The sequence below is a fragment of the Trichosurus vulpecula genome, chromosome 9 (genome assembly GCF_011100635.1).
Source record: "Trichosurus vulpecula isolate mTriVul1 chromosome 9, mTriVul1.pri, whole genome shotgun sequence".
NCBI classification, from domain to species: Eukaryota; Metazoa; Chordata; class Mammalia; order Diprotodontia; family Phalangeridae; genus Trichosurus; species Trichosurus vulpecula.
Window position 1 is genome coordinate 26,021,350 of NC_050581.1, and position 22,000 is coordinate 26,043,349.

Below are 22,000 nucleotides of genomic sequence, written 5' to 3' on the forward strand. Positions count from 1 at the left end.
TGTTCGAATGCCCCAAGGCTCAGTCTGTGCTACTGCTTTGTGTGAAATTGAGTTGAGGGAGATAATATAGAAGGCCTTGCTTTCTTCTTCCCTTCTCCCCTTCTCCCTCCCCAAAAATTGACATTTTTTTTAAAAAGGGAATACTTTTTTAAACAATTTCTTCATACCTTTACTGGCAATACACAGGTGAAGTCAGACACTAAAGTTTTAATTTGATACCATATCATGTGATGTATGAAATGACTTCAAGATGTACTGTTCCAGTGATGGATTCTGTAGCTATTATCTAAGGAATAGTATAGCTAAGCCTTGAAAGGTGCCTCAACTTTAGTGGTGACTACCAGATTTTTTTTCCTGGCCACAAAAATTAGAAGTCCATTCATTAAGGCGTAAGAGTGTAGTCCTTTCATTGATGATACCCAGGGCCTTAAAACATTTAAGTATAAACTCAAAATGCAGCTATTCTTTCTTGCATAGAATTTTAGAGCCAAAGGAAGCTATATATAGGCTATGCAGCAAAATTGCCGATGGTAGATTCAGGAGAATGAAATCTCATGTCCTTTAGTGAAGGGGACAGAGCTTTGCATTTTTAGTAACTTAGAATTTTTGTCCAGAATAAAGGTAAGACTCATGTGAACAATTTATTTATAACTTCCAATAAAGGTACAGGTCTAACTAGATCAGAAAGACTGTCTGGTGTGCATAAAATGTATAAGTACAGCAAAATCCTTTTTTCACAGCCTTCACATGGTGCAGTGGAATTATTTTTCATGTATACTGACCCTTCCAAAAGAAGTGTGACAAAATTAGCTCATTAGTTTTTATCTCCTGTGGAATGGGATTTGGGATCCTAAATTTAATCTGATTCTATTTCATGGTTCCTTGAAACTTACTGTCAAATAATTAGGCTTTTACCTTTTGTAGATGTTTAGTTATGTATATTATGCACTAAGAGACAGGGCTGGGACCATGGAAGAGTTAGTTATAGTTCTAGATTTAAACGGCATGATCTTGGGATAGTTGTTAACTTTTCTAAGGTTTAGTGTTCTTAATCTTCAAAATGGTCTACCCAACGGGAATCTTTTCAAAGTCAAGTGGAATGTTGATGTAAATACATTTAATAAATAATAAAAACATTAAGCAAATACAAAGTGGTATTATTAAACTTGGAGTTGGAATCTCTTTTGTTCTACTCTTCTAGATATCAGTACGTGCTTAATAGGCAGCCTAACACAATTAGTGCTTGCTTTTTCACGTTATGTATGTAATTAGTATTTTCTACAGTTCTTTTAACAGGTTCAGGCTTTAATTTGTTTTGTATACCATGGGATCAGACATTTCTCTGAAGGTGTGAGTTTAGAAGGGGAAGAATATGCTAAAACTTCTTCATGATATCCCTTATAGCTATATGAAACATAAGAATAGGTGCCTCTGTGGTGAAATTCCCCCATCACCCTATTTCCTCTACAATACATAGAGGCATAGAGAGTTGCCTGGGGCGTTAAAGGATTAAGTGACATGCCCACTGCCACTTAGGCACTGTGTGTCCCAGGCAGGACTTGAAACCAGGGCTACCTGGTTTTGAGGTTAACTATTATGCTAGGACGCTTCTTTATAAAACATCCTTAAGAAAAATTCCCTTATTTTTAGGGGAAAATAGATTTTAAAGTTATGTTGGTTGTTAAAAATCCGATGGAGAAAATGTTAAATTAGAATATTTTTGAGTAGTGGTTACAGAGTGTGTGTGTGTATACACACAAATACTTTCACAGGCTGTAGTTTTTTCATTGTATGTTGTACTTTCACTAATGTATGTTCTATATGTGTGTATTATCCACATTTTTCTGTATATTTATATATGTTTATGTTGAAAAGCCATATTCTGTGCTCAAACATGTCAAGGAAGTTTGTAGTCTTCATTTATATTATTACCCCAGGGCACTTTGGGCTTTTCCTAGGTTATTATTTCTGAATTACAGCAGTCAAAAGTGGGCCTACTTTAGAACAGCTGGGTGGCCAAAAGAGAGCAGAATTGGGATTTCGTGTCAATATTGTGGCTCTGTTTAGTGTCTGGGAAAGTTGTAATAAGTTGTAAATGGCCCATTAACTATATTGGAGGCCTCATAGCAGTGCTAATTTCCAATCGTGCTGGGTTTGCAATTTACATATTAAAAAATGATCACTTGGTGCGATCAGGGACGAAGCTGATATCCAATTCAAGCACTACTCTAAACATTCCTATTTTTTGGTCCAGTTATTCCAATTGAAAGATGCTGGTTTTACTGTCTCTCGGTATATGTGAATAATTCTCAGTGAAATTGTTAAAAGAAATCAGTTTGATTATAGTAGCAAAATGTCTTCACAGGGTTTCGGTTCACTTTTAATTTTAAGTCCCAGGACAAAAAGAAGATTGTTGTCTAATGGCCCCTTCTTCCCATAACTATTTTTTTAATTACCCTTTCAGTATTTGGGGGAGAAATGGGAGAGCTTTTAAGAATGTTTTACAGAGAAACTTTATAAAAAGGCATGAACAACCACTTTCATCATTGTAAAATTAAATCATGCACATTACCTTCCCGCCTTTTACATTCTGAAAATGTAAAAAGTAGCATACAATATTTCTCTAGATGTTGTTTAAGGTAGTGTGTCAGGATAGATGCCAAGATAACTAGTTAATACTACTTTTAAATCAGGCTCTTAATTAAAATGCTTATTTTTGTGCAAGAAAAGTACACATTAAACCGAATTTGGAAAGATTAGATTGGAATTGCCTCAAATTCAATTAAGCCACACTGCATGGACGTGCTGGGAATATAAATACAATTACTGTAAATTTGTACAAACTGATTTGTTGCATTATCTTGCTAATCTAACATACGGTACTTTTTGTGTCCATATTGCAGACGGCAACTCCAAACTAACATGGCAGTCAGACTGTGTGATGTGGCTTCTCTGCTTAGAAGTGGTTCGTGGGCAGCAGAGCCTTGGACTGGGGTCTGTGGGATTTTTCTTAAATTCTGTAGGCTACTTTTTTTTAGCATGTTGCAGTAGTGCTGAGGCCATACCAAACACTTGAATCTTTCATTTGGCACATACTATGTATGTTCTTACATTTCAGCTCATTTTGTATGGCCTTGCTTAGGATTTTGAGCACATTGCAATTTTTAATATGGTGATAAATGTAGAATTAGAACCACACTTTTTATAACTTGTAATCTGAACTAGGTTTTGGTGCAGATTCAAAGAAAAGAGTGTAAAGTTTTGAACAAAAAAGTTTTGGTATGGTCTGAATACTAAGTTACAGTAACTTGCATTCTGTTTCACTATGTATTTTTTTGGTTACTAAATTTTGAGGTTATTGACAAATCTTGACAGTTTAAAACTGTTGAAACTATTTTAAAAAAAATTTCTGGCTGAAAATCATTTGCCCAATAACTGCTGAACAAGTTCTCATTCTGTGAACAGTTGTGTTGAGCCTATCAATGGAATATGCATTATTTGTAAAATATAGCACATTAGTATCATTTTATTCCGAGCAGATGGTTCTATAGCTGAGAAATGCTGTAATTTTCAGTGTGCACAGCCTACTGCAGCTGTTCACTTGAATGTTGGCTTAGGATCTCATTCTTGCCACCTGAACATGAAAATAATTGTGCAATTAAGTACGGATTGTTTGTTGTCCTTGCTAAATCCTGCTAATTTCAATCAATGAAGACTATATTTTAAACACTGTCCCAGTGAGCTTTAGACAGAATCTAACATTTGGGGCCCCATAGTTCTTTCATATAAACTAACACAAGAACAGCAGGTGGTTTTTTTGTTTGTTGTGTTGTTTGTTTTTGTTGTTATTTTTAAAAATTGGCCTTGGTCACTCTTTTTCTGAAGTTCATTGTTTTGATAGGTGAAAGGAAAGGGTTTAACCCATTAAAAATGTTTTTTTAGGGGGATGGTATGTAGAGAAAGTACTGTGGGGCAGTTTGGAATGACAGTATTGTTCTGCAAAATTGTATTGATTAGGATTTCTTAAGACAAACATACTTTCCCAATTTAAGCAGATTTATTACATTTTATACAAAAACCATAACATCCTTAATGTAGTAGCAATAGTATCCCCTTCTCACCAACATGTTTCAGGTGCTTCTTACTTGTTTTTGTTTGGTTCCCCCCCCCCCCCCATCCCTGTGAAGGAAGTATAGAACAGATGAAAGAATTCCCTTCTTGGAGAAGAGAAAATAAAGGTTTGGAGGTACCGAGACTTGTCCAGTGTCACAGAAGTAGCCTGGTTTCAATTTCTCTTTAATTATGGTATCATTGATGCTAGGCCAATCCACTATTCCTAGGATATGAATGTTTTGCTTATTCATTGGTATTCCCTTACAAAAAATTTTAGGTACTTTAAAACTACTTTTGTCTTCCCCTTATCTCTTTTCCTCTTACCTTCTCTTACTTTAATACCTCCTCCCTCACTTCCATGCCTTTTTTCCTATTAAGATATCATTGAAAATTAAAATCCCCATTAATTGAGAACTTTATCTTTTTAGAGGTTGTTTCTCTGTGGAGACTAGAGATTTTATTGAATGCATTTGGAGGGGCCATGCTTGTAATAAAGCTTCAGATTTTAAAAACCCTAAAAATTTAATCGATTTGTTTTAGGGTGTCTAAAGACTTTTTGGAAAACTTAGGAGTGTGGTTTGTTGCTCTTCTGTATAAAGAATTATAGGTTGGATGTTCTGAATGCTAGACCTCATTAATTTTTAGAGCATTTTAGTCTGGATCTCAATTGACCAACATTGATATTTGTCTAGCATATTTGAAGTTTGTAGTTGCCTTTTTCTCACATTTTCATTATAAGCATTGCTCAAGGTGTAATTGCTTGAGCTGGTCATTTTTAAAACTTGACTTATTTTCATTGTGGCTTTTTTTTGTGCGTGTGTGAATTACATTTTTACTAGTGTCAAGCCAAAATTCCAATTTCAGTTGTGTAGAGATTTTATTTTGTTACTATAGACCAGTTGCCACTAGCTTTGTGGATTTGTTAGGTGGTATTTTTTTTTCCTTAGCTCATAATGGTGGAGAGAGAGGGCCAGGTGAAAACAGTATTCCATAGTCATTCCCAAACTTTCATTCAGATGTTCTTCCACTGCCTAACATGTGACATTCATGATTTTTCTTCCTCTCAAATCACAGGCAGGATAGTTACAGGATACTGTCAATGAAAAACTTTTCAATATGTAACCAAAACAGTACATGTTGACAAAAATGTGCATTTATTTCTACTTTGATTTTTAAGCTTATAGATGTTAGTGTTTAAAAGTTAAAATTCTAAGGAGTTTATCCAATTCTCCTTAAGCTAGGAGGTTTTTTTTGCAGCACCTTATACTATGGGGTTCAAATTTGTGTGCTTAAGCATAACAAACTTAACCTGAAGTCCATGGAAGTCCCAGGTGAGTAGAGGGATCTGAATAGGTCCAGAATGTGATAAAGAATGTTTAATTTAGGAATTTGTTCTGTACTTAAATGCATGCGCAGCAATGCACATCTGTATGTCCTAAGTAATGTGTAATGTTAAAAGTATATTTCCATAGCTGATGGGAAAGTGTGGGTGTTGTGGTTTAGTACAGGCTTTATTGTAATTTTGACAGTACAACTTGTGTTTAGTGACATGTCTTTAAATTCTTGGCTGGAATCTCTTTTAATAGATAGTGAAATATGAATTCTGACATTTCTTATTTTCTCTGTTTTTAGCAGGTAATTGCTGCCATGGAAACACAGCTGTCTAATGGGCCAACTTGCAATAACACAGCGAATGGTCCAACCACCATAAACAACAACTGCTCATCACCAGTTGACTCTGGGAACACAGAGGACAGCAAGACCAATTTAATAGTCAACTACCTTCCTCAGAACATGACACAGGAGGAGCTGAAGAGCCTCTTTGGGAGCATTGGTGAAATAGAGTCCTGTAAGCTCGTAAGAGACAAAATAACAGGTACGTAGTTATACAGCTTGCTTCCTGTTGGAAGAATATGTTTAGAGGTGGGAGGACATAGATTGACATTAGACTTACCTGCCTGTAAATCTTATCATGCTTAAATTTTGTACAATTTAGCTAATCTCTTTATTCCTGACTATATCAATAGCCTCAAATTAGCAGAGTGGCAATATATTCTTTTTCATTGTAAGAGGATCAAAGTTGAGCTGCATCTGTTATTAACTGGATATTAACATCCTCTAAGATCAATGATAAAAAATATGCTTAAGAAAGGATCAAGTTGCTATATTACCCAAACTTTCTTTTTTATATTACCAGGTTGTATTTACATTTCAGAATTACTATAGTGGAATATGAACATTTAAGGGAGGGCATACATGCTTTGTCCCTCTTTTTAAAAAAAGTTGTCCTTTCATGAAGTCTCTGATTCCATTTTTGTTAATGTATGGGCTAAAGCATATGGAAACATTTATTTTACTTTTGTATAAAATAGTTGAACAATAAATATTAATTTGATTTGATTTGCATTTAGTTAACTCTTCAGTTGTCACATTGAAAAAAACTGCTCGACTTAATTCTGGGAAAATGCTGCATGAATGCTCTTACCTCAGATATTATTTAGCAGGAACAGATGCAGCTGTATACCACTTCCTGACTGTGGTAGCATCCCTTTCTTCATGTGTTTTTCACTTCTATATTTCTGGGTCCTGTGATTGTTGTGGCTTCTTAGTAGTACTAGCTTTTTGCTTCCTATTAATTTAGGAAAAGGAAGTGGTAGAAGGAAAAGGGCAGCAAAAGGGTAGAATTTTCTAAGCTATCAAGAAATAAACTTCTGTTTTCCTGTAGCTTATATAAAGAGCTGGAAAACCAAACTAGCCAGATGTCTTTCCTTAACCATTTCTATTTGTGATATTGATCATGTGTACAAGGTCAGGTATAAAGATCAGGAATATTAAGAATTAAAAGCAAGTGTGAGGGTGCAACAAGGATGAAACCATCAAAAAGCTCCCAAATCCCCAAGATTCACTTCAGTCACTCATCTCAAATTCTCTTCAAAACTTTTATCTGAACTATTAAAAAGTTATGACAAAATACAAGTTTTCTCTTTTTTGCATGTCTGTCTTCCTGTGTTTATGTTAGTAGTAAAGTAGTCAAAACATTGGCAATAGGAAGTAGGAATGAGAAATAGGGCAAGGGTGTGGAGTGTCTTGAAATTACATCATACTCCAAATAAATGGAGAGTTAATTCTTTCACTTTCCTCATTTTTCTCTTTTGGATGCTCAGAAGGAAGAGGAAATGAAGTAAGGTATATCCACTAAAACAGCTTTTCCTATCAGCCTCTTACAAAGCAAAAGGAAATCAAAATGAATGATATGAATGGAAAAATAGAAGATCTGAATTTCTTAAATTTGCCTTTAAAAAAAGAGATAAACTGTTTCAAATCTCTGACTCCCTCTCTCCCATCTTCCTGCCAGTTTGCACACACATGATAATACAGTCATTGTGGTTCTCATTCTGTAGTCTTAGGTTGCTTTCAAAGTTTTAGCTTTTGTAGCACTATCAGCTGAATGCCAAGGATTGAACATATTCCCCATTACTAGAATGTGCATTATAATACAATGGACAATGAAGACAAAGCCTACGAAGGAAAGTGCCTATTTTAAAAGATCCTTTTTCAAGCTGGTGTGTTGGAGCTATTTAACTTATTTTAATATAGGCCATGAAAACTGGCTTTAGAAGTACTTGTGCTTTGAGCTCCAAATAAGGTATGTGTGTGTATGTACACATATATATGTATATGCACATATTAATACACATAAATATACATACATTCTTTAAACACATAACACCAGATGAAATGAATTATTAAACAGTAGTCTTTTGAAGATGTTTGCCTTCTGCTGGCAGTTCTCAAATTAGGAGTTTTGCCTCTTCCAGAAACATACCAACAGACTCTCAGGAGAATTTTCACACTTGAAGAGAACCATGACCTTCTTCCATGTTCTTGAAGTGGGGGGAGGATTGCAAAATAGGGATATAAATTGCTCCTGTGGCATTTTGAACATTTCCCTTTATTATTATTTTTTTTTCTTTAGTCCTGCCTTTTAATCTTATTCTCCTTTTTGAGGTACATACAGGTCAGTTGACCTTGGAATCTTTTGGGGGGCTATAGGGAATGAGATATAAGTAACTTGCAACCTAAAATAGGGTTGCTAGAAATATTTGGGGATATTAGTAGGGGAAATGGTTCACAAATTATGAATATTTGTGTAGGAATAATTAAGAAAATATTCTTACACAGATGACAGGATTCCCTGTAGCATGGGTAAGGATTCATACTTAAAAGATTTGGCAGCCTTTTTTTCAGTTTGCGAAGGAGTTTGTGTCAGGCAGGGGGAGAAAAGAGAGGCTTCTTTGTCATTTATGAAGTTTACCTGACTTCCCCTTCCTTCTCATTCTGTATCAATATTATATATTTTATTTGGTGTTCTCTTAATCATAATTCTCCATTATCTAAGACATTAAACATCTTAAAATTTCAACAATATTCTGTGTAGTTTCAATATTAAATTTATCTTTCCATGCTGGAAAACAGAGTTTACCATGTTTCCAAGATTGTTACCCATTTATTCCAAAGTAATAATAGCTAAACTAGTAATAGCTTTCATTATGCTTGTGTTTACAATGGCTGTAACAAAAACTTTTATTATATTTATACTAACAATAGCTGCTATAATAATAATAATAATAGCTTTTATTTGATTTGTATTGCACTTATTGTGTGCCAGGCACTGTGCCAAGAGCTTTACAATCTTGATCCTCACAGCAACTTGGGGGGGGGGTAGGTGCTATTATTATTATCATTTTACAAATGAGGAAACTGAGGCACACAGGTTCACCAGAACAGAAAGAAATGCCACCACTAGGAATCAGTAGATATTTGATTTATGTTGCCCTAATTTCAAAGTTTATGCTTTGTCCTCTGATTTTTCATGGCAGCTGTCTCTGTTCAAGCCAGGTATATTTACAATCATTAATTTTCCAGTTGTTTTCTAAAAGAATCAGAGTCGGATAGAATTTGCAGGTCATCTAGTCCGACCTGTGCTTGTGTAAGAATCTTCCTGATGGCATCATTGAGGACATGGTCATCTATCTTAGCCAGATGACAAAATGAAGGGCAACTCACTCACTCTGGAGGCAGTTCCATTCCATTTCCGGGTAGCTTTAGTTCTTTATATTTGGACCAATTTCTGGAACTTCTACTATTGCTTCTGGTTTCTTGATCCTTGGGGGTCAAGCAGGAAAAATTTAATTTAATTTCTCTTTCATTTGACAATTGAGGACCAGCTATCATGTTCTACCTGAATCTATTCTTTTCCTCTTATGAGCAGAACATCCTCATTCCTTCAAAAGATCCTTCTATGTCCTTGTCTTGGAAGTTTTTATTATTCTGAGCAAACGTCTTGGTTATTCTCCAGTTTATCAATGTCCTTCCTGAAAGAGTTGAACTTAAAAAGCACCAAATACCAGGTTTACAGGTGATAGAGACAAAGCAGCTTAAAGTCTCAAGTACATTTGGGTCCTTTCCCACGTTAATCCTTAACTTTTTAATCACAGTTTATGCTAATCCTGATCTTATCTCTAGACTGAATTAGGCTTCAAGGTGAAATAGACACATTTTGTCTTGGAGTTGAATTCCCCCATCCATAGTTTGTTCTTGACCTACATTCTTTTGGTGCCAAAAATTGCTCAGCTGCCTCAGCAATCACAGGTGGTGGATTCATCCCCGTTTAGACATTAAAATGAATTCTTAGTGGTTTCAAATTCAAATAGAAAGAATCCCCATGACTGTATATTATGATTTAGAAAACCATGGTTTAACATTATCTGTACTATATTAATTTTTGTTTGTTTTGTTAAACATTTCCCAATTACCTTTTAAACTGGTTCCCCAGTCCTTGGGCAGCAGTTTTGACACCTGTGAATATAAGAAATTTAGTTTGCTTTTCTGGTCTCTGGATGAGCCACAAAAGGTATACCATTCCAATTGACTAGTCTATACCTTTTACTTTATAGCATAAGCAAAGAGTTGGGGTAGGGCCATCATATCACACATGAGAAATCTGATGTTCCATATTTACAAATGTGAAGAAAGTAACTCTTCACTCCCCGCCGCCTTTCTATTCCCAATCCTAATCCTAGTTTGTGTTAATCCTAGGGAAATAAATACTGAGATACACCAGCACAGATGGATAAATGGACATGTCAGCCTTGAACCCGGAAGTTAGAGACTGAGTTTTCCACCCCTAGATGCACTTAGTTTCCTGTGATATATGAAAGGACAAAGTTGATTAACCAGTCCAAAGGTTGAATACAGTGTATTCTATTGAGTTCTGTAAATTTTTTTTTCCCCCACAATGTTAATACCTTAATCATTTATCACACTTCTTAGAATTGATACATGTTTTTATTTAGGGTGAAATCTCTCTAATATTTTAGTTTGCTCAGAGGAATTTTAATCACAGCATCAGTATATTTGCAAATGGTGATTCACATTCTCCTCAGTCTGCTTTGTTGGCTCATCCATGTCATACCCTTTACTTAAGAGTGTTCCCCAAGACTGTCTTCTAGGCTTACTTCTCTTTTTCCTTCTCTTTCCTCTTTTGATAACTTCACCAGCTCTCCTGAGTTTAATTATCACTATATCCAGTGCATGACGCTCCCCTGAGTTTCAGTCCCATATTACCAACTGCTTATTGGGCATTTCAAACTGGATGGCCCAGAGGCACCTTGAACTCAGAATGTTTAAAACATAACTCGTTAATTTCCTCCCCAACCTACATCTTTTAAATTTCTGTTGAAGGTACTACCATTCTTCTAATTGGCCAGGTTTGTTGTACTTGATTCCTCACTCTCGGTGTGCAAATCCAGTTTGACAAATCTTGCCATTTCTACCTATACAACATTACATCTATAACATGCTACCTTAACTCTCTATTCACATAGCCACCACCCTAATTAAGGCATGTGGTTTGATAGTTTCATATGTAGCAGAAATCAATTAAGCATTTATTAAACACCTACTATGTGCCAGGTACTTTGTTAGGCATTTAGAACACAAATACAAAGAAAAAACAATCCTATTCTCAAGGATATTACAGTCTATTACGGGATTCAACAAAGAAATACCATAATATTAAATATAATTAATAAACAATAAATAGAATAAATTCAGATAAATACAAGATAGTTAAAGGAGAGAGGTCATTACCAATGAAGACATCAATAGGTATAAGAGAACCAGGACTGTGATTCAAAAGGCATGGGTTCTGTTCTTTGCTTTGTCTGTAACTAGCTAGGTGACCTTGGGCAAGTCACTAAGCTTTAGTTCTGTATCTGTAAAGTGATGATTTTTGAATAAAGGACCTCTAAATTTCCTTCTAGGTCTGATTGTTTATTTATGCATGTGGTCTCTTGTAGAAAAACACTAAAAATTTTACAGGAGGTATACACCATCCTTTTGGAGACCTGTTTTCTATCCTACTTAAGACTTAGTATTCTGGTTTATCTGCACTCAGTTGAAGAGTTATTATATCATTAGGTAGTTTTGGCATTGGTTTAAAATAGTGATTATAACTTCAAAAATAAGAGAACCCTAGAATTAGAAGGAGCCTCAAGGGCCACTTGATTTATTGAGTCCTTTCAATCCTACACAGGTAAAGATTCAGGTCATTAAAAGTCTCTCATTAGAGATAGAAATTCTTCACCTAGTAGTGGTAAAGGGGATCTTAAATATCATTGCATTTTATGTCTGGTTCTTCCAGCTTTTGAGATATTGAACAAACCTCTTAAACTCTGTGTTCTCCATTTCCTCTGCAGAAAAGGGGATGGGAGGAAGAATTGAATTAGGTAGAAAAATTTTAAAAAATGCATCCTAATGTGTTTTAAAGCCCATCATTTTGCTTGTCCTTCTTGAAACATAGCAGGTATGGTACATTTTCACAAGTCACCTACTCACTTCTCTAGGATGCTAATCTCTTTATGGGAGCAATGTAAATATATCCTTCCTCAAAATAGTTAATTTCTGTTGAAGATCAGGTAGTTTTGGTAGTGGTAGAGTAGTTAAGGGGATGAGGTGTGTGAGTAAGGTGCAATGATAGCTAAGAGTTTTGGCTTAAATGATGGTAATGCACAGTTTTGCATGAACACGTTTTGTAGCTATTGAACATTTTAAAAGGTACTGCCATTTGCTTGGGTGATGTCTTTCTGGAATTAGCATGTTCGGTGATATAATAAAACAAACATTGGGCACCTTCTCTCCATGGAGACGTATGCTTATATGCTGGAAGAGATGCGTTATTTATCTAAAACAAAATTGCCCTAAAAAGTCAGATCAGTTAAGGTAGTTCTTTCTAAATTCCACCGGAATTGAAAGATTCTTTGGTCTAACTTTTTCCCCTAGGCATTTCATGTAAAAGCCTCATCTATAAGAATCTTTTAAAAAAGTCAAATATTTTACATAGAATGATTTACATTGGTATTAGGTAATTATATATGATATATATGTATTAGAAAGATAGCTTGAACGAGCTTCCAGGTACAGCAATTTCCTGCAAGACTTCTCATATTAATATAGTGAGGATATTAATGAAACATTTTAGCCCTTAAATTTGTTTCATTAAAACTTAATCTCCCATACTCAGATTATAGTTCAAAGTTTTTAAAAGGTCAACTCATTTTTAACTATCGAATATTATGTTGGCACACATGTCAACTTTTTTTTAAAGAGCCCTAATTCCCAAAACACACATATCAGCCCATTTTGTGACCTCTGTAGAAACAGAAGAATAAGAGTGGTGTTGATTCCACATCTTGAAGTAGTTTGCACTTCATTTCCATAACTTACTACCTAGTTTTTCCCCTTATGTTTGTCTCCCAAGTAGGATTTCGTAAGCTCATTGAGCCAGAGATGATATTTTCCTTCCCTGTGCAGTCTCTCCCTCCTTGCTATTAAAAGTGCATTAGGGTGCAGTTTAAATGTATCCATTACTTTGGATGGCTTGGTAAAATTGTCTCTTCAAATCTAGCTGAAGATAAAGAAGACTCTGTGTTTATGTACCTGACTTAAGTTTGACCTAGCATGATAGCTGCCATATTATATGAGCAACTATGAAGGGTCCTTGTCCCTAACTATGAAGTAGATGTCTCCCTCTTTGCTGTCAGCTACTTTCCCACATAATCTGTTCCAATCTGTCCAGTTGTTAGGTTTAAAAACAATTATTTTTATTTGTACCTTTTTACAACTAGACTGGATATGTAGAAATCTACATAAATGGGATAGGGCTAAGAGTTGGACCTGAGATTTCATTGCTAATAAGGAAATCCTAGATAAGAAAACTCTCTCTAGCAGTGCAAGTAGGCATCTTCTTTTGCAACTGTATAATCTTAGTCATCTACAGGGCACATCTTCAGTATATGTCAGAGGTGTGACTTGAAACAAATAGGTTTGTATACACATATACAAGGATGCATATGTATATTTATATATTTTTATATGTATATATGTATGTATGTGCACACACACATATGCCAAAGAAAGGGTTGAAGAGCTGTCATATTGGAGAATAATTGTTAATTCAGTTTCTTTCAGGTGGATTATAGACATAGGGAAAGGTGTTTTCCTGCCTCAGTGAAAATAGTCATCATTTGAATGTAATTTAGATTCTGAAGACATGTGTTCAAATCATGACTGATACTAACTAGCCTTTGTGACCTTGGGCAAGTAATTTGGCTAAAAGATCTGTAGTCCCTTCCTATCCTATATCCTGCTATTATTTGTCCTTCTAGCCCAAGCTAGCATCATTACTTAGGAACCTCCTATCCATTCATGGGAGCCCCCAGTGATTTAAATAAAGTTTGAACATCTCACGTGGCAAACCTTAAAGTGGGAAGACCAGGTCGTTTAGGAGGGAAATGGTTCTAAGGCCTAGGGATGCAGGGCGCTCTGGAAACAAAATTGTATAATAAGTAGAAAGAAATCCTACTGCTCTGGATTTAGAGATTGGGTTCCAACCTAGATCTCCCTTGATTCTAATACTTGTTAGTTGTTTGTTCTTAGGCTAATCTCTCTGAGACTGTTTTTCCCATCTTTAAAATGGGAATACTGCCTGCAGTAACAAATCCCAAGGATTTTGTGAAGCTCAAATAGATTAATGTATATAAAGCATTTTACAAAAATACTAAAACACTGTATAAATAGCAGCTGCTTTTTTAAAAATTGAGTTAATGGTTAGGATCCTAGATTAAGGGTTAAACTCACAGCTCATACTTGAAAATGAAAGAATATACCTTACTTCAAAGAAATTCATCCTATAGGAGAGGCAAGAGTAGTTCTGTATGTCAAGATACCTGCCAGGAAATCTTAGAGTATAATGGCAGAGCTTTCAGATCATCTTGGCCAGAACAAGGCCTCTTGTCACTTCTAGCTCTTTCCAAACTATGCTGCCTTCATTCCAGCCATCCTTATCTCTCTCCTAAGGAACCTTTGATTCTGCCCATGGGAACATAAGACTGTAATAGGTGAGCTTTTACCTTTTCTGGCCTGGAACCAGGTCTCCACTTAGGTTCTGCAGCAGAACCTTATTCCACATCCTCTTCCCCATAACTTTCTGGTTCCCTCTCATCTGTTATCTTACCTGATTAGAATGTAAGGTCTTGAGGGTGGGGAGAGTCTTGCTTGGTTATATTTAAATCTGAAAGCAGTTGCTGGCATATGTAAATAGTACTCAATAAATCCTTTATCATTCATTATTCATTAATTAATGAACTTAAGGAAAGACTTATGATGAGGAGTATTTGGGTAAAGGTCAGAGGAAATTTAAAAACAGAAGTAATATCACTGAGAGTATGCCACAGAATGTATGCTCAAGTGAAGGCAGCAGATGGTGAGTTCTTGATGCATATTTCAACACCAACACAAAACAAGATGTATTAATGAAATGAGACTTCAGTTTATTTGTTCTCAATTCTGCTAAAAGCAGAATATTTAACAAATTCTAAAATTTCCTTGCTAATTCATTTCTCAAAAGGTAGTTGTAGTAGCGAGAGGGGTGTTTCCTCTGCAACTAATTCTGTCCAAAAGGAGGAGTTGTTTGGTGAAGTATAAGGAATAAGAATCAGGAGAAAATCATTACAACATCCCATATGTCACAGTTCTTGACATAGTTTAGATGTATAACCCAAATTCAGTAGAGTCGATTTTACAAAGTTCAGAGAAAACATAGGTATGATTCTATAACTTGAGTTTAATACAAAAGATAACCCAAAAAGATGAAGAATTTTCTAAAAATATAATCATGAATGAATATGGTAAGTAAGAAAGAAAAATTAGGTCTAAAGTGACCAGCAAGGCTGATCTCAGATTTTTTTTAAAAAATGTGAAAATGATTAGGGGACATGTGAGTAAAGACAGAGATTTTCATGAATTTTGAAGTCTTAGAGCCCATGATGCACTTGGTCAAGGCTACAAAGAGGCATACTGTAGCTCAGCAAAGACATTAGAGCTATGTAAAAATGGAATATATTGTCTCATGAGATTTTCTGATAGAGGCTTAACTACTTATGGATGCTTAAAAAGGAGATTCATGCTTCAGGTACGAATTGTGCCAGGTACCCTTTTTAACTCTTAAGATTCTTTAAAAATAGATATTTGTAATATAATAAGGCTAATAGTAAAAGATAGTTGGCTATATCAGTAAAATTAAAAAAAATAAAAAGAGACAAAAGAAAATAGATGGGAGCATCCCAATCCCTAAGGTGTCTTAAGGGCTTACATTTCTTTAAAATGTGCCCTTAGGGTCATCTCATTATAATTATTTTGTAGACTATCATATTGTTAATATTTAATAATCAAAATATTATTTTGATTTTTGAAAACACAAAATTATGGTGTTATAGAAAAACTTTATTCATGAGGTCTTTACTTCAAGCACCATCACCATTTAGTAATTACACAAAATGCAGAAACAAGGTCTTTGGTATTTTGTGTCTCTGGGCATAGCTAATTGTTAGAACTTAGCTATCACAAGTTCCAGGAATGTTTACTGGGAGATAAATTAACAAGGGAAATCATTTGTCTAGGGGAGAATGATTTAACTGGCTTTTCATCCCAGATGAATTTGGTTTATCTGAGATACCATTTTGGGTTATAACAACCAGTCAATCAATCAATCAATAACAATTTGTCAAGCACCATGCACTGGTGCACAGGAGAGATAAGAGGCAAAAGACAATCCCTGACTTCAAGAAACTTACAGTCTAGTGAAGGAGCTTACAAATTGTAAGTGAACCCAGCACTGGGGAACATATTCTTGGAATTGTAACAGGTGGTAGGAGGGCTATATGACCATTTATGGTTGACTCAAACCTTAACTTTTGGGGTTTGGAGACTATATGATATTTCTGCATCTTTTGTTTGGAGGCTAAAATTTCAGATGTCATAGCAATAGAAGGAAAGAATGGAGTTGAAAAAATATTTCAGAGAGAAAGTGAATCATTGACAGGTCTATACAGCTACTGATACAAATCAAATCGGACATTATCAGGTTTATGCTGAAATTTTTAAGCCTATGCTCTTATTCTTTAATAATTCTTCTTGTTTGTCATTTATCAACTTAATATTTGATTGTTTTTGGTTTCTGTTTAGTTGGTCTTTAATGGATCTAGAGGCAATAGCTACTTTGTGGAGGGGCACAATTAATAAATCATAACTGCCTACTCAGGTGCTGGGAAAGGAGTACTTGTAGCTCCAATTTATTTTGTAGAAGTAAATTCGTCCCCCATATGTAGTCCATATTCTTATATTTAATGGATTCTGTGAACCTGCTTCTCAAAGAGAACCATCTGAAAATAAAGTCTTGACTGCATATGTGTCATCAGGCTATTGCATTTGGTGTCATTTTGCAGAAATGGATGATTGGTGAAGAACAAGGAAACCTGAGCAGTGTTTCAAAACAAAAACGGCTGCTTTATAGGAATTACCTTTCCCTACAGGTGTGGACAGAAGATCAAGACTAGATGAATAGATAAAAGTGGTGAGAACTGAAGTCTAAGTGTATTTGATATTATTAGATGAGCATTAAGATATATAATGATGATAATTGGGGACTTCTTGTTGGTATTCTTCTATAAGGGGTCATCAATTCACCTAACATACCTTAGTCCTTCCAATACTTACCTGCCATAGCTTATGCAGTTAAATGATGAAATGTCACCTGGTTTTATTACAAGTAGTATACTTTCTATTCTCAATCCTCTTGTTCAGTCAAAAGCTGAAGATGGGCTTACTTTTAAGAATCTTCTAGAATTCTAGTGCAAGGTTCAGCGGTTCTTAATTTTTTTGTACCATGGACCCCTTTTGTAGTCTGGTAAAGCCTATAGACTGCTTCTTACAATAATTTTTAATTAATTAATTTATTTTTAGTTTTCAGCACTTGCTTCCATAAGTTATAAATTTTCTCTGCCTTCTTCCCCTCTCCCCTCTCCTAGATGACATGCGATCTGATACAGGCTCTGCATATATATTCTCATTAAGCATATTTTCAATAATATTTTTAAATGCATGAAATAAGACATATAAGGTTGCAATGGAAACCAATTATATTGTAACAACAGTTATCAAAATATTTTTTAAAACATTTGCAGACCTAACTAGTGGTACTAACTAGTTGGGTGAGAGAGGAGGCAGCATAGGATGGTAGATATAATTCTGGACCTGGAGTCAGCTCAGTAAGACCAAGGCTCAAATCCTGCCTCTGACACTTACTAGCTGTGTAAGGTTGGATGAGTCAACCTCCGTTACATCATCTATAAAATGGGGATAATACCTCTAGTATCCAAATCAAGGGGGTAAACCTAAAATGCTCTGCAAACTTTAAAGCAGTGTGTAAATGTCAGTTATTACTAAAGTAGTGGTTCATAGAAACATAGCCCAAAGGGACCTCGGCTGCCATCTAGTTCAATCTCTTCATCGTACAGGAGAGAAAACTTAAGTCCAGGGAAGTTTGACTGTGACTTGCCCAAAGTAAAATATATATATATACTGGGTCTTGAATGAGGAAGACTTGAGTTCAGATTTGGCCCCTGACACTTCACTAGTTGCTTGATAAGAGGCAAGTCATATTAAACTCAGATTCCCCAACTGTAAAATGGGAATAATAATCGTACCTGTCTCCTGGAGTTGTAGGGATCAAATAAGATATTTAAGTGCTTAGCATAGTGACTGGCATATAGTAGGTCCTCAATAAATACTCGTTCCCTTTCTCCCTAAAACTCTTCAGTTTGCTACAAGGCTCAAATTCTATTTAGTATTTTAGTTTGTTTCTTTTCCCACTTGTTCTCCTCAAGTGCCTGTATATAAAACTTCATCCTTTCAGGAAACAAAATAACAATAATAGAATATCAAAAGTATGTAAGTACATAAATAGAATAGGGGTTCCTAGGTAAAGCTCAAGGGTACAGCTAGGGATTCTGTTAACATCTGTTACTTTGTCTTGTCTTGGAATTTGACCTATAACTAGAAAATTTCATCTCCTCTGCAAAAATACCATCATGCTAGATCGTGAGGCTGCCACACAGAGGAGTGCCTTCAGAGTCCTGTATAAATGTGACCTATTATTTGAAATATAACCGCATAAAGCAAAGGAAATCCACAAATACTTAGAATTACAGGACTTTAACCCCCCCCCCCAATGTTCTGCTTTCAAAAGGGGAAATGTGTAATTCTTATTACTTAAATACCTTCAGTGTATCCAAAAAGCTGCTTGAAAATAAATTCTTCTATGTCAGTGAAAAAAAATCTTAGTAAGGATAATGTCATTGTTTTGATGTACAGTAATATAAATCCTTTGAGATTATAAATGCCAGAGCAGATGCCAGTCTGTGTTGATAGAGACAGTCTCCTCAGTGGGAGCTTCCTAAAGTGATGAAATCAGGTCTGATTCAAAAATTTCAAAACCTTGGATCAAGAAAATACAATAACCTCTTTCTTTCCTAAATTGATCTATTTATAATGGGGATAATGTCTCATTTTCCTTTTGGGTCCTGCCTAGCCCTACATATCATATTTTATGAAACATGAGAAATGGTTACCTTTGGTGTAGTTGAGTTGGCATCAATTAATTTCTCATTGCTCATAGATGTACTTCAGAGTTCTGCCAGTGAAACGTTTTAGGGGAAGAAAATGAGCTCTATGTTGATGAGTATATTCAGTACAGTATTAGCATAACATGGCATTTAGTGTTAATGTTTGCCGAAATGAGTGTTTTGGTTAATGGATTTTTTCTGGTGGATGGTTAATAGCCCTTTGAAGAGGTGAAACTGATCAAGGAAAAGGGTGCACCAGGGTAGGATAAGGTCTAGATTCATATTTAAGGAGATCTAGGACAAGGCTTGCAAGGGGGCTGCAATCCTTGGAGAGTTTGCAGTTAAACCCTGAGCAATACACAGGTCGTGTGACTGTTCTCCAAACAATTCTCTTCTCTTCCTGGCCTTTTTCACAGTTTACCTTATCTAGTGTCCCTTTGTCACCTTGGAAGGATGCCTGTCTTAACAGTGAGGAACTTCTTGCTACCATCTAACTTCAATCTTTCTATTGCAATTTAAAAAGGTTTTGCTCTCTCCTCTCCCTCCCTCTCCCCCCTCCCCCTCTCTCCCCTTCCCTCCCTCTCTCCTAAGCTCTCTCCCTCTCTACCTCTCTCCTTCTACCTCTCTCTCCCTCTCCTTCCCAATTGTGGAACCCAGAATAACTGTTGAGGTTCCATCTTATGTTTCTTTGAATACTTTCCCCCCTCCCCTTTTGTAACAGTTTTTTATTTTTTTATTTTTTTAATTATTTTTTTTTAAATTAATTAATTTATTTATTTTTAGTTTACCACTCACGGTTCTACATAGTTTTAAGTTCCAGATTTTCTACCCTCCCTCACCCCTCCCTCCCCAAGACGGCATGGAATCTCATATAACTGTCATGTATAACTTCGCATTGAACCAATTTATGCACCAGTCAAGCTGTGGAGAAGAATTATGACCAATGAAATGAATCATGAGAAAGAAGAAACAGAACCAAAAAAAAAAAAAACAACAACCCAAAAACAAAAACAAAAGAGAAGCAAAAAAGGCGAGCTTGTAGCGCACATCGATCTGTATTCAAACTTCACAGTTCTTTCTCTGAATGAAGATAGCATTCTCCATCGTGAGTCCCCTGGAGTTGTCCTTGCACCTTAGGGTTGGTCCTCACGGAATCCATATATCTGTGGCTGTGCACAACGTTGTAACAGTTTTTTAAAAGGCTTAATTCCAAACATAAGCAATTTTAACTTGCTCTTAAAAATGGAGCCTCTTGAAATTCTATTTGGCTTTAATTTTGCTGCCTAAAATTTAAAGCAATTACTGTGAAAGGAAAAGCATGATTGTGAGTAAATATCATTAGAGTATATATCTGTAATGTCTATTGTTCAGGGACCCTCCTAGCTAGGTTCAATAAGGTACATCCATGAGTTTGGCCAAAAGGAAATTAAGGTTTTGGCTGTACTCAAAGATTACCTACGAGCTTTTGTGGGAGGGTTATGATCTGTGTGGGGAAAAAGAATACATAGGAATCAGATTCTTTATGTGTTTCAATATCACTATATAGATTTGATACGTTCTTATTTAATTTTAATTTCTGGTGCTTAGGGCCAGAGCTGATATGCAGACAGATTTCCTGACATATTTTTTAGTAGCAAGATGGTTGGCAGTGAACATGTCAAGTTTATGTGTGTTTCATTGTATTCATGTACGTTTATAATACCTATTCAGGTTATTTCCTCTCCAAAGTTGTTAGGTCTCTAGAAGAGTAGTAGTCCAACCCAGGAGTTGAAACTTTTTAAAATATGTGAGTATCGTATCTATGACTTGATCTCTTAGGGATGATACTGTGATGGTATTTCTTGCTGTTCAGTGTTATGCCTTTTGCCTTTAACTTTGAAAAATCATTGTTTAAATACAATTACAACTATCTGCCTCATAATCGTAGTCACTAAAGAATTACTCTTTGATTTCTGGAGGTTAGAGAGAGAAAGTTAACAAGTACGTGGATTTTGGAAATTTAAGTCTTCTACATATTTCATTTTACTTATTTTTACAGAGGGCAACTAGGTGGCACAGTACATAGAGTGCCAGGCCTAGATTCAGGAAGATCTGAGTTTAGATATGGCCTCAGACACTTGGCTATGTAACCATAGGCAAGTCACTTAACTATGTTTGCTTCAATTTCCTCCTGTGTAAAATGATCTGGAGAAGGAAATGGCAAACTACTCCAGTATCTTTGCCAAGAAAACCCCAAGTGAGGTCATGATACGTCGAACATGACTGAACAACAACAGTGATCAGTATTTGCCTTATAGTAAATGACTGTGTCTCAGATGCTGAACTAGAGATGTTATAATTTAGAAAATTCTAAATTAAGATGTTATCCGAACTTGAATTAGGTCGCCATTTCAAGGGAGCCTCCTCTCTAACCTGTGAAGCACAGCCTGTTTTGCTACTTATCATTAACTAACATTACTAATCTTTCTCAGAGCAAGCTGATGTCTGATAAATTTTTTCCCAATCAATCTTAGTCACACTTCTCAAGTTCTGAGAATATTCCGTAACTAGGAACTTAACCAGAAGCAGAATTGACTAGAAGGAAGATAGTCATTTAGTAAGGCATTCTTGGAGAGTAAGAAGAGAAAAGAAGTAGAAGGGCAATATAAGACTCTTAGAAGTTTATGTGATAAACTTGCTCTTTCTTTAAAAGAATGAAAAGGCGTTTATTAAGCTATTATGAGCATGTATATGAGCTATACATTCCAGACACATATACATGTATATGTTATACGATTTTATATATGTGTATGTATACATAAACATATAAAAATATACAAAAATACAGTGAATACAGCCCTTGTGCCGAAGGAGCTCTCATTCTT

General features: G+C 35.5%; 1 protein-coding gene across 2 annotated transcripts in view; it reads left to right on the forward strand.

Annotated features, from left to right (window-relative positions):
- Window positions 1-2,907: 2,907 nt before the first annotated feature.
- ELAVL2 (ELAV like RNA binding protein 2) overlaps window positions 2,908-22,000 on the forward strand; it is an 84,073-nt gene continuing 64,980 nt past the window's right edge. For both annotated transcript variants that reach the window (XM_036739713.1, XM_036739714.1), the window contains exons 1-2: window positions 2,908-2,994; window positions 5,746-5,989. In XM_036739713.1, coding sequence (XP_036595608.1) covers window positions 2,923-2,994; window positions 5,746-5,989 — 316 coding nt within the window. In that variant the 5' untranslated portion in view covers window positions 2,908-2,922. The remainder of the gene's footprint in view (window positions 2,995-5,745; window positions 5,990-22,000) is intronic.